Source organism: Pogona vitticeps, chromosome 1, assembly GCF_051106095.1.
Source record: "Pogona vitticeps strain Pit_001003342236 chromosome 1, PviZW2.1, whole genome shotgun sequence".
In the NCBI taxonomy this organism is placed as follows: Eukaryota; Metazoa; Chordata; class Lepidosauria; order Squamata; family Agamidae; genus Pogona; species Pogona vitticeps.
This window is the reverse complement of record NC_135783.1, coordinates 55425691-55438433: the sequence shown is the minus strand read 5'-3', so window position 1 is coordinate 55438433 and position 12743 is coordinate 55425691. Positions and strand designations below refer to the sequence as shown.

Here is a 12743-nt window from a genome sequence, read left to right as displayed (position 1 = left end):
TGAGACTGAAACTTTGGGAATGCGGCTCAGTGTGGAGGAATTAGTCTGTGTGGGACTCTGAATTGGATGTTTATCTGGTTTTTGGAAGAAGACGGAGTGAGTTTCTTTTTTTAGAAACATGAGAACACTGAGGAGGAAACAAAACAGCGAAAACTGACTAACCAGGTTGAGCAGACAAGAAGACCAGGACTGGAATGTTTCTTCATGGATTCTAGGGAATTTGGACTAATGGAAAGAATATCAGTTGGATTATAAGGGGATCTGCTGGAGAGACTGAAATCTGGTGATCATGGACTCTTTTTGGCTTGACTGTGTGGGATCCTGAAAATAGAATTTTGTTGGCTTTTTGCATAAAAAAGGCTAATTCTGCCACGGCTGTACTTTAAGCTTCTGGACTTAAAGTTGATTTATATATGATATATATATATATGATTATATATGATAGTATCTGTGTATGGATGAGAGGAAGAAATCAGGGGTGGGAATGATGGCACAAAAAAATAGACAAGGAATGGCAGATTAACATGCAGAAGATAATAATAGCAGGATTCCAGCAAATAAATGAATGTTTTAATCAGATAGGAAATCAGATGAAAGAGGGGTCATCAGATGCTAAACCACAGTCAAGTAAAATTGTATTAACTCCAGAAAAGCCCCTATTGAGTAAGATATCAAGTAATATAGATGAGGTAAAGAGCTATCCAGTGATTTATTCAATTACTACAGTCAGAAAATGTGATATTGAAAATTGGATTGTTGTTTTGGATCCATTGTCCTCTTCCAAAAATTGGAAGAAAACAGAGTCACTGAAACAAGAGGAGTCTATTGAGAAAGTATGGAATGAGACAGAAATGGATAATGATTTAGATGTGATTAATAACTGCCCAATTCAAAAGGAAATTGAAGAACGGGATTTATTACACAAATGGCTATGGTTCTCAGATAGTGTTGGAATAACAGATTTAAATTAAAATAAAGCTGTAAGTGGATAGCTGGAGGGTAACTGAACTAAAAAAAAAGCTGAAAGTGGATCTGTTTTTGTAATATGGTTTGATTAGATGATGACATATTTTGTGTTCTCCTATCCTCCCTAACCCTTTTCCTTTTCTTCCACTCTCTTTTACCTTTTGTAATCCCTATCCTACTCTTAGATAAATTTAAAAACAAAAAAGAAAGTACACTGAAGTAAAATTCAATGTGTGTCTACTGAGGAACAAGTCCCTTCTTATCAAGTTCACACATAAGTCTGTACAAGATTGCTTCTATATATTTCTATTTTATTTATTTTATTTTATTAGATTTATACCCTGCCCATCTTGACCAATGGTCTACTACCCTAAGTCTTCTAGTGAAAAAAGGACTTTCATGGACATTTGCAAACCTTGTAGCCTAATGATCCCTAATGATGTACTCAAAAGGACCATTAATATTTCACAGTACTGGGCTTTAAAAAAGGAAGCAAGCAAGAAAGCAAGCAAGAAAAAATAAGCTTACCCCACCAAATTCAATCTTTTGGTAGGTTTTTTGTCACTAACCAGCATGTACATTTTCCACAGACAGAAACAACAATGGCAATATTTGTAATGCTCATTGCATCTTTTTCAAACTATTTCTGATTCTGCAATTAAAAATACCTGTCCCAGTGAACTCCATTCTAAACTGGCACTTCCAATGTATACATGCCGTTTATCCACAATCCAAAATGAGGACTGCAAGTGTCCATCGTTGTAAGCGGTCAAGTTTACATGCATCACTTCTGCACCTAAAGAGAACAAGAACAAAATAGGTTGCAATTCTGCAAAAGGATGAAATAATAAAATTTCACAAATTACCAATGGATAATTAAGCAACTTAGCATTTGCTAAAATTAAGTTAACTCATTGGCCAAAACCCAACTGAAATATTCTATATATGTTAAAGGCATTTGTGAAAATGCTTTACCCCTAATTTTCCAGGCAGCCAACTGCACAATTGACTCTGCAAACAGAGGAAGATCCAGCACTTGGTTGCCTTTATGAAGTTGCACAAACCAGCAGGACTGTAGCCATGGAGTTCAGTGAGACTTATTTTCTCATGCATATTTTAAAGATTGCAGCTTGTAAGATGCAGTGCAGTCCTAAGCATGGTTACTCAAACATCTCCTCTTTTTTGAGGTAAACAGTACATGAGCATAAGTTCTGGAACTGATCATAATTCTGTTAATCAGTTCTGTTAATCATAAAATGTCTAATAAATTCAGTATATTTATTAGCGTCAAACTACAAAGAGCTTTGTCCCATCTTAACAGCTACAACATTTGCTAACGCAAGAGGTTGTTTACATTTGTACTTCTCCTGCCTAAGCTGATTTGTCAGTGACATGTCAAGGACATCCATTTAGACTACTATATGCCACTTTGTCAGATGCATGGACGGTTATCCAAAAGCTCAGGTATGTGCATGTGTGCACACACATACAGACATACAAAATGCATAATTAAGTTGGATGTGCAGACTGTGAGATCAAAGGGGAATTGAACGCTGAAAGAACTAACAGTGATAATTACATTATCAACAATTACTGTACATTATCAATGCAGTCACAAAAGCATTGCTGACAACACAAGCATAGGTATTGAGATAAGAATCCATTGTCCGAACTCAAGCACCTGGTGATCAACTGCAACCTCCTAATAACTGCAGCACAACAGTCTCTTGGTCACAGAGCAACCTGGAAAGTTGAAATTGCCGCTCTGTGTGTTGTTGTTTTTAAATATTGCCATCGGAGATTCCAATCTATCATCACAGGTTTGATTCAAGATAATTGATTCTTACTACACAGCATATCTTAATCAGCTTATAGTGCCAGAGCAACAGGTCTGGCGAATGACCTGTGTTAATATTGTTAATTGTCACTCTCAATGACAAGATTTCAGGAGAGAGTCTTCTTGACCTCTGCAGGCATGAATTCAAATATAAGCCCCAGCCCCAGAGTAGGGGACAGGAAATGCTTTGTACGCATAAAAGCCATTTCTCATCAAGAATCTGTATAATTTTCAAGGAAAACTAAAGATTCAAGACGTCTTTAGCCAGTGTCTATTATCATAATTTGCTACCAAAACAACTAATGGGAAGATTTAAAAAATTAAAAGAACTTAGTATTGATTTCTATTTTCTCCTTGGAACTTTGAGTAGTTCTTCTAAAATAAACCTAGCACTGCATAAAAACAACCATTGTATCATAATTAATGCTTCCAGAAATACAATTTCCATATCCTATCAAACACTGCATTCCTGCTATAAGTGGAATTGCAATGGAACACTCCTTTAGGAATCTAGAGTTTTCTCTTTTTTGTATGTGTACATCTCACAATGATCTATATAAATAGTGGGCATGACATATTTATGTGGACAGAATTGTTCCCTCCCCTCTCTTCACCTCTAATTGAACAATACATTTAACGTTATCCAGACAGTTTGAAGGGGGAGGGTGTTAAATGGTCCTGGGAAGCTTCAATGTTTTTCCTTTTAAAAAAAAGCCATTTCATGCCAAATTTATTTCCATTTCTTTCTCTAAACAGAGACTGGTTGTTAGTCTTACGTGGTTAACATCTCTCACAGAAATAGCCCAGAAGCCATGGACTACGCATGAGTAAAAAACTGTAACATAGCTTATATCTGAGTTAACTTTGCTATGGACGATGCTGTTGATTCCTCTAAATAATTTGATAATTGGTTCTAAGAAAATACAAACCTAATCAGATACATAACTTGATATAGTCAATTCTCTTTTGCGCTGCTGTTGTTGTTGTTGTGGAGTGCCCTCTTCCTGGAGTCAAAATGGATGCTGACGATCACCAGCTTAAAATTTGGAACTTCACCCAGGCTTTAGGGGCTCAGTGACCCTATCTTTACTATGACCTGGTGATTTATGCACTTCGGTACATAGTTTTATCATGCTGAATTGGTTTAAGTTGGTTTACATTTTTGTTTAACATGCTTTTAAATTGTTTTATGTTGTTTACTGTCTATACCACTCCCTGAGCTGTCTCTATATAAGGTGGGATATAATTATTTTAATAACTAACATTAATTTACAATCCATTTGGAAAACTTGCCAAGATCTCTCTCCCTACTTGTTAGTTGGTTCAGTAACTGAAAATGCAGAACCAGTACTAAAAAGGGTGGGCCTCCTTTCACGCCATCCACACTCTCTCACTGTGCCTCCATCAGACAGTATCCAAAGCGCACCTGAGGAGCAATCATGCTTCTATTCTGTTCCTTCCTTCTGTGGTGATTTATCTGTAATATTTTCACTGTGGGAAAAAAAAGGTAAAAAGGACTCCAAAGACCCATGAGGATTTCAACTGGATGTCTTTGTCAGGCCAATGACACATCAACTTAGGCAGCAGCAGCATAAAGGCTAATTTTATTTTATTTTAAATCTTGAGGAATCACTTTTCATGGTGACTGATCTGCTGAAGTTGTACATACAGGTTTCCAAGGATGGTTGAGCTTTACAAAGAGAGAGGAGAAGGAGAGCTGTCATACTTTTATGATCTGCATATTGGAAGGAAGAATGGACAGAGGAGATACAGATCTTCCACACTACAACTGTCTTTTATTTATTTATTTGGAATTACAGCATGTGTGTATTTATTTGGAATTATAGCATGCACATGTTATGGTTTAGCTGGTTGCTTTGGGGCCAAGTAGGATTTATTCTTATTTCCACTTTACAGTGAGCTTGTCACATACTCTGCAACCAGGTAGGATGAAAGGCTTTGCCTTGGGTCAATTATTTCACATTAGGTTAATCGGCAGCAGAGCTTTTATTTCACAGGTTAATTTGGCCATTTGGGTTAACCATTTGATGTCTTTTACCTTTGGTCTCAGGTTAATCTGGTCACATTCAGTCTTCACTTGCAAACTTAGGCAGCAATTGTGTGAAGAGATAGGGCTGGTAAGCACACACAGACACAGTTATGCTGATCATCTGTTTCTGAGGATTACAATTTAGGGCTCAGGGACCCAGGGGCACACTGAGGATCACTTCCAGGAACCACTGACCCAGAGTTGTAAGATTTGGGCTTGTGGTGACAGGAAAGGTCCCCAACACCATCAGTGTCAATCAAATGTGTAATAAATAACGTATGGTCTTTGCTCAGCCTTGTCAGGGAGGCCTGTCCCACAAATACCTTGCCCTTGACACTAGGTCTCACACCTTGCCTCTTCATAGTACTATTTAAATAGGCATGGTCAACGTTAAACCCACTTCTTGTGTCTGAACTCATTACTGACTCCCTCATCTGTAATAATTTAAGAGTATGATCTGGATTTTAAAAATGTCAATTTTAAAATGAAAATTTTATTTCTATGCTGTTTTTCTGCCTAGAGTTAGGAATTTGTAGCTACTCTCAGCTCCAGAAAAAATAAAAAGAAGAAACACATGGTGGTAGCTAGATGTGGGGTGCCAAGTGTTCTTTGTATTTTTTATTCCATATTATTGAATGCTTTAAGGCAGTGGTCCCGAACCTTGGGTCTCAAGATGTTCTTGGTCTTCAACTCCCAGAAGTCCTGGCCAGCAGAGGTGGTGGTGAAGGCTTCTGGGAGTTGTAGTCCAAGAGCATCTGGAGGCCCAAGGTTGGGGACCACTGTTTTAAGATACTGATAAGCTTCAAGAGAGTTCCAGTAGCCCCAAAGAGGGGAAACATTAAACCAAGAACTTCATAGTATTATCAGGGGATTATCAGACAAAGCTTCTATGGTCCATACAAATGGCCTCATCAGTAGAATTTTCCAGATGATCCAGAAAACATCTTCTAGTTATGATACACCATGTTTGACACTGATTATGTTTGCTATAGATGTGAATTTTAGGGAACTGATTTTAGATCTTATTTGGTGTAACTATCCTGTGATCAAGACTTGTTGAGGAATGTGATACATATGACCTTTTTTGCAAAGATGGAAATGACAAAGGACAAAAATGGCAGGGACCTAACAGAACCAGAAGACATCAAGAACAGGTGGCAAGGATACACAGAGGAATTATATCAGAAATAGTTGGACATCCCGGACAACCCAGACAATGTAGTTGCTGACCTTGAGTCAGACATCCTGGAGAGTGAAGTCAAGTGAGCCTTAGAAAGAATGGCTAACAACAAGGTTATGCTCAAAATCCTTCAAGGCAGGATTCAGCAGTATGTGGACTGAGAAATCCCAGAAGTACAAGCTGGATATTGAAGGGGCAGAGGAACTAGAGACCAAATTGCTAACATGCGCTGAATTATGGAGAAAGTCAGAGTGTTCCAGGAAATAATCTACTTCTGCTTCATTGACTACACAAAAGCCTTTGACTGTGTCGACCACAACAAATTATGGCAAGTCCTTAAAGAAATAGGAGTGCCTGACCACCTTATCTATCTCCTGAGAAATCTATATGTGGGACAGGAAGCAACAGTTAGAACTGGATATGGAATAACTGATTGGTTCAAAATTGTACGGCAAGGTTATATGTCTCCCTGCTTATTTAACCTATATGCAGAATACATTATGTGAAAGGCATGACTGGATGAATCCCAAGCTGGAATTAAGATTGCCAGAAGGAATATCAGCAACCTCAGATATGAAGATGATACCACTCCGATGGCAGAACTGAGGAGGAATTAAAGAACCTCTTAATGAGGGTGAAAGAGGAGAGTGCAAAAATGGTCAGAAACTCAGCATCAAAAGATCATGGTCACTGGTCCCATCACCTCCTGGCAAATAGAAGGGGAAGATATGGAGGCAGTGACAGGCTCCATGATCACTGCAGATGGTGACAGAAGCCACGAAATTAAAAGATGCCTGCTTCTTGGGAGGAAAGCGATGACAAACCTAGACAGCATCTTAAAAGCAGTGACATCACCTTGCTGACAATGGTCCGCATAGTCAAAGGTCTTGTTTTTCCAGTAGCAATGTATGGAAGTGAGAGCTGGACCATAAAGAAGGCTGACCGCCGAAGAATTGATGCTTTTGAATTGTGGTGCTGGAGGAGATTCTTGAGAGTCCCCTGGACTGCAAGGAAAACAAACCTATCCATTTTGAAGGAAATCAACCCTGAGTGCTCACTGGAAGGACAGATCCTGACACTGAGGCTCCAATACTTTGGCCATCATATGATAAGAGAAGATTCCCTGGAAAGGACCCTGATGTTGGGAAAGCATGAAGGCAAGAGGAGAAGGGGACGACCGAGGATGAGATGGTTGGACAGTGTCATTGAAGCTACCAACATTAATTTGATCAAACTCCGGGAAGCAGTGAATGACAGAAGGGCCTGGCGTGCTCTGGTCCATGGGGTCACAAAGAGTCGGACATGACGTAAGAACTAAACAACAACAACAACATAGTAACTATAGGGAACTGTATCTTTGCTTATTTGTCTTTATACCACTATTTTATATACCAGTATTTAAATTCTGGCAATACTTTAATAAATGTCTATTTATATAATTACTTTTTACTGTTCTTTTCCCACAGAATAGTCATATAGGTAGAATGTGTTCTTTACATATACAATATATATACAGTATATTTTAAAAAGAAGGCTTGTTTGAGTTTCATTATGCCTCATCAGTAAAACTCATTTATTCAAACAAAGGTGAAATAGAAATGTTTCAGGCTGGCACATAAAGTCGCTCTTTATCTATTACTGAATCTTTCCATTATTTTCAGGTGGAAACATGAACAACTGTTTATTTTACACTTTCAATGTACAAATTAAAAATTAATGATAATATACTAGTGTAAACATGCTCTGGTCCATTATGTATTAAAGACATTTAATTGGAAGGAGAGTGTCAGCCTCTACTTGCTGTTCTGTTCCTCAGCAGTTTCTGATTAAAGCTGTTTCAAAAGTTCACTTCCAGAATTAGCCCCCTGCTTAGCTGAGTTTTTACATTACTTGACTATTCTGCCTAGGTGCATTGAAGTTAAAATTTTCTACAGGGTAAAAACTTGAGGGGGGGTCACTGTTAGATGCGGTTTTAAATTGAACAACTTCATTGACCAAAGTTAGCAGTAATTAACTAAGTTCAACAAAATCAACTGAGGTAGAAAACATTTGACACCCCCCCCCCCCAAAAAAAGGTCTAACAAAAAGGAGGATTGAAAACAATTGAATAGCTAGAGCATTTCTACTTAAGGTCCCTGTCTGCCAACACTCAAGGTTTTTAACATGATTGTAGCAGCACTCCCCAGTCGTGTTTTCCAGATGCTTTTTATCAGAGCTCTCCGTATTCCTGCCCGCACCAGCTAGGACTAATGGGAATTGAAGTCCGAACCATCTAGAGGGCTCAGGGATGGGAAGGCTGGCATATGGGGGTGGGTAAAAGTAAGACAGAATGGAGCCGCATTCTATACGTAGATACTTATAGTATAGCTCTTTTCCTGCAAACACTGTAATAGGTATGAGGAAGGAAAATTTTGGGTTCATATCCAAGAAATGGCTGCAGTTCCACACTATAATTTGTTCTATAATTTCTATCAAAGTTTTATTCCAAAATGAAAGAGGATTCTATTTTTCTGCTTCATTCTCAAATCCTTTTAACATTTCTTTAGGTTATTTTTTTTTAGCTTACTGTAATGCTACAGGGCAGCAGAGGTTACTTCATTTGTTAGTTTTATTCTCTCTCTCTCTCTCTCTCTCTCTCTCTCTCTGTGTGTGTGTGTGTGTGTGTGTGTGTGTGTGTGTGTGTGTGTGTGTTGTCATCATTTTACAACTTCCCTGCTTGACTATACTTCCCAATATGAAAAAGGTTACCAGAAGGAGGCCAAAGCTATGCACCCAGTTAAAAAGGAAAAAAAACTACATAAGCCCTAAAGGTAAAGGTAAAGGTTCCCCTTGACAATTTTTGTCCAGTCGTGTCAGACTCTAGGGGGTGGCGCTCATCCCGCTCTTCAAGCCATAAAGCCAGCGTTTGTCCGAAGACAATCTTTCCGTGGTCACATGGCCAGTGTGATTTAGACACGGAACGCTGTTTACCTTCCCACCGAGATGGTACCTATTTATCTACTTGCATTTGCATGCTTTCGAACCGCTAGGTTGGCGGGAGCTGGGACAAGCAACGGGCGCTCACTCCGTTGCGTGGATTCGATCTTACGACTGCTTGGTCTTCTGACCCTGCAGCACAGGCTTCTGCGGTTAGCCCACAGCGCCACCACGTCCCTACTGTGGTTTAAAATGGTGCCCATGGCTCAAACTGCAGTAGGGCATCCTCTGGGGTCAGCTGGGGTCGGAGAGCCCTTCCTCCTCCACAAAGCTTGCTTGCCTGGTGGGCAGGTGGACAAGCTACAGCCAAGAAGTGTAGTGGCAGCAGCAGCACTGGTGGTGAGGGTGTCTTTGACAGCTTACATGACCCCTCTGCTGTTAGCATGCATCCCAACAGCCTGTTAGGGCTCTCTTACCTGCTGCTGCCTTTGGTTGGCAAGGGGGGTGGGGCATCACACTTACATGTCCTGTTTAAATGCAAGGGATTGCATTAAAACAGAGGACAAGTATTTTAAATGAATTCACCCATTAGCTCATAACTTGCAGTTAAAACCTTTGCTATGGATTATAGCATCCAAAACTTTTATTCAAAATGAACTGCAAAGCTTCTCAAGCTTTTGAAGTATTGGTACACTAAAGCTCCAAAATTCTGTTTTACTTTCTGTTCATTCTAAATATAAAGACTTTAATTCTTCTAAAATTAAAACTGAAAGAGAATAAGGTTTAAAGGTACTTGGTATCCGTTAGGGATACCAGGTACCAAAACAATTCATTTGATCACCATCTCGTTCTTCAGTAAAAACCCAAGGATAAGCAGATCAGTACACACTCTTCATAGCATGCAGAGCCATTAGAGGATGGACGAAATCCTCTACGTAAGCCAGTCCAGAGAAAGCCCACAACTCAACAGCTCTTGGCCTGGCTCATCAGGGCACTTGGGATTTGCCCTATGAAGCATATCTGTTATAAATTGCTTTCATGCTTGCTTTCTCTGGTGCAGGGGAAGTTAAGTAAATAATCTACTTCCATATTTGTAGAAACTTTTTGAAAAACTATATGGATCTCTTGCCGCAGCACTGTACACTGGTGGGGTCTTATGCAGCATCATTAGGCTGTGTATTACAGGCCTGCCTTTGATTAGAGGAAATGTTGATGTCAGAATAAGAAACAGCACCAGGGCAATCAGGTGGCTTGCTGCTCCAACTGATGGCCAGTGGATGCATGCATTAGACAGGACCTTTCTTTTGAACCTTAGGCAAGAATTTTAGCTTCATCTCCATCAGAATGGATGGTTAATCTGACTGTCGCTCAGTAGCTTTGGTTATGAAGACAAACATGGTTATGAAGACTCCATCCACCTCTTGTGACAATGAGGGCATGGGGCTATTATGCACCGGAACATGCTGGTCAGGGATTTGAAATTAGCTTGTCCAGCGATGGGGCCTTTGCCATGGATGACAGTGGAGGAGTCTTGATTCTGGACTGGCTGAGAAGTTTAAAAGTATTTCCCTTACCCACCCCACAAGGGATGTGGTGGCGCTGCAGGCTAAACCGCAGAAGCCTGTGCTGCAGGGTCAGAAGACCAGCAGTCGCAAGATCGAATCCGCGTGACTGAGTGCTCATGGCTTGTCCCAGCTCTTCACCAACCTAGCAGTCTGAAAGCATGCAAATGCAAGTCGATAAATAGGGACCACCTCAGTGGGAAGGTAACACTGGCCATGTGACCACGGAAGATTGTCTTTGGACAAAACGGTGGCTCTATGGCTTGGAAATGGGGATGCGCACTGCCCCCTAGAGTCAAACACGACTGGACAAAAATTGTCAAGGGGAACCTTTACTTTTTACCACCCGCCCCAGTATAGACTGTATCTGGGACTTTACACACCCCATCCTTCCCTCTCTTAATGGACATTAGGGGGAATTGGTCTTGCATGAGGTTGTGCTGCCCTCAGGAGCATAAGGCTTTTGTTTAACAGTGTTGTTTCTTCCATTTCCCAACTTTATCTAGTTAGGGGTTGGCAGCTGTGTTCCTAGGAAAGGATCCAGTTAGAGGGAAATGGGTTTGCATGGCTAGATTCCCAGGCTAGGATTCTCTTAAGATATGAGAACATAAGAAGAGCCCTGCCAGATCAGGCCAAGGGCCCATCAAGTCCAGCTTCCTGTATCTCCCAGTGGCCCCACCAGATATCATAAAGTGGAGGCTATTAGCGATGTGCCAAACTCATGGGAAGGCACACTAGCTTTTACAACACATGACAGTGGGTTCCACACAGCGCTCTAATGCCCTGTAGCACCCTCTTTCCTGTCACTGCATGGTCTACCCAGCAAGGGAGCTGGGAGAGTTGCACTGCTTGACAGGCAGTTCAGCCTGTGCTTGAATCGTTTCCCATACTGACTTAAGGCAATTCAGCTATAATCAATAAAGACAAACAACTTTCCAGTCCGATCGGTATGTTTTGCACTTCAAAGAACACATGTGGGCATGCCTCCTGGACTGCAATCATAGTAATTGTTTTGTTTTTAAAGATATTTACAGAAGTAGAACTACCACTAGACATCAAGCCTATTGAGTCTGCATCGTGGGAAGACAGAAATACAAACATGTTCTTAATTTAGTAGCTAGTCGCAGTGAATCACACTTGATTATATTCATATTAGTAGTTAAATTTAAAGATGTTATAGATGAAGTGGAAAATTACTGAAATCCTGCAAATCAGCTAGATTGTTTTAAATAGTGTGGGAGGCTTAAAGAGGTATGATATACTCTTTCGTATTTGAAAACTGAACATGACAATAGTTTTTTTTAAGAAGTAGCCATGTTAGTTAATGTGAGCTTTTTTGGATGAGGGAAGCATGCCTAAGGAATCAGACTTGATCACACATTAAAATATAGCAGTTATCTTCAAGGCTCCAGAACATTTCCACCTGATTTCTTTTGGTCTGATATGATATCAGGTGTAACACTATCACAATTGTTTTATCCTTTAACTCAATAGTCCCCAACCTTGGGCCTCCAGATGTTCTTGGACTTCAGCTCCCAGAAATCCTGGCCAGCAGAGGTGGTGGTGAAGGTTTCTGGGAGTTGTAGTCCAAGAACATCTGGAGGCCCAAGGTTGGGGACCACTGCTTTAACTGACTAGCATCCTAGATGTACCAATTCTGACTTAACATTTTGTTTGGTTTTAATTATCCTACACTATGTTTTTATTTTTGGCTTTTCCTTTAATACTTTTTGACCACTTTTGCCTCTGATCCGACGGTTGCTCCCCCACTCCCTTACATTATTGCGGACTTTAAGAAAATGCCAACTAATAAGAAAAATCAGCAGATAGAATTTTTCATGATATGAACACGAGATCATCTATTAAACTGTGCAGCTGGTAGATATCTCAATGGTTTAAGTATCTGGTTACAGAGGCAAAAGTTAGGAATTCAATTCCTCACAGTACCTCCTGGGAGAAGGGCCAGCCTGTGTGGCCTTGGGCAAGCTGCACAGTTGTAGGGTGCCTGCAGGAGAAGGGAATGGTAAACAACTTCTAACTATACTCGGAAAACCGTGAAATGGGTTGTTGACTTGACAGTATGTTTTTATTATTATTAAACTGTGCAGACCATACAGTTTTTAAATACCCAGGAAGAAGAGACAGGAGTATCACAACTCTGTACATAATAGGCATATTACAGAATCAAGAACTTTCACTGTTTTATGATATTTCATACAATTACTAAACTGT

At 40.1% G+C, this 12743-nt stretch overlaps 1 protein-coding gene across 8 annotated transcripts in view; it reads right to left on the bottom strand.

Annotated features, from left to right (window-relative positions):
* PLD5 (phospholipase D family member 5) overlaps positions 1–12743 on the bottom strand; it is a 159362-nt gene that overhangs the window by 46838 nt on the left and 99781 nt on the right. For all 8 annotated transcript variants that reach the window (XM_072993164.2, XM_078383111.1, XM_078383112.1 and 5 more), the window contains one exon: positions 1635–1762. In XM_072993164.2, the coding sequence (XP_072849265.2) occupies positions 1635–1762 (128 nt within the window). The remainder of the gene's footprint in view (positions 1–1634; positions 1763–12743) is intronic.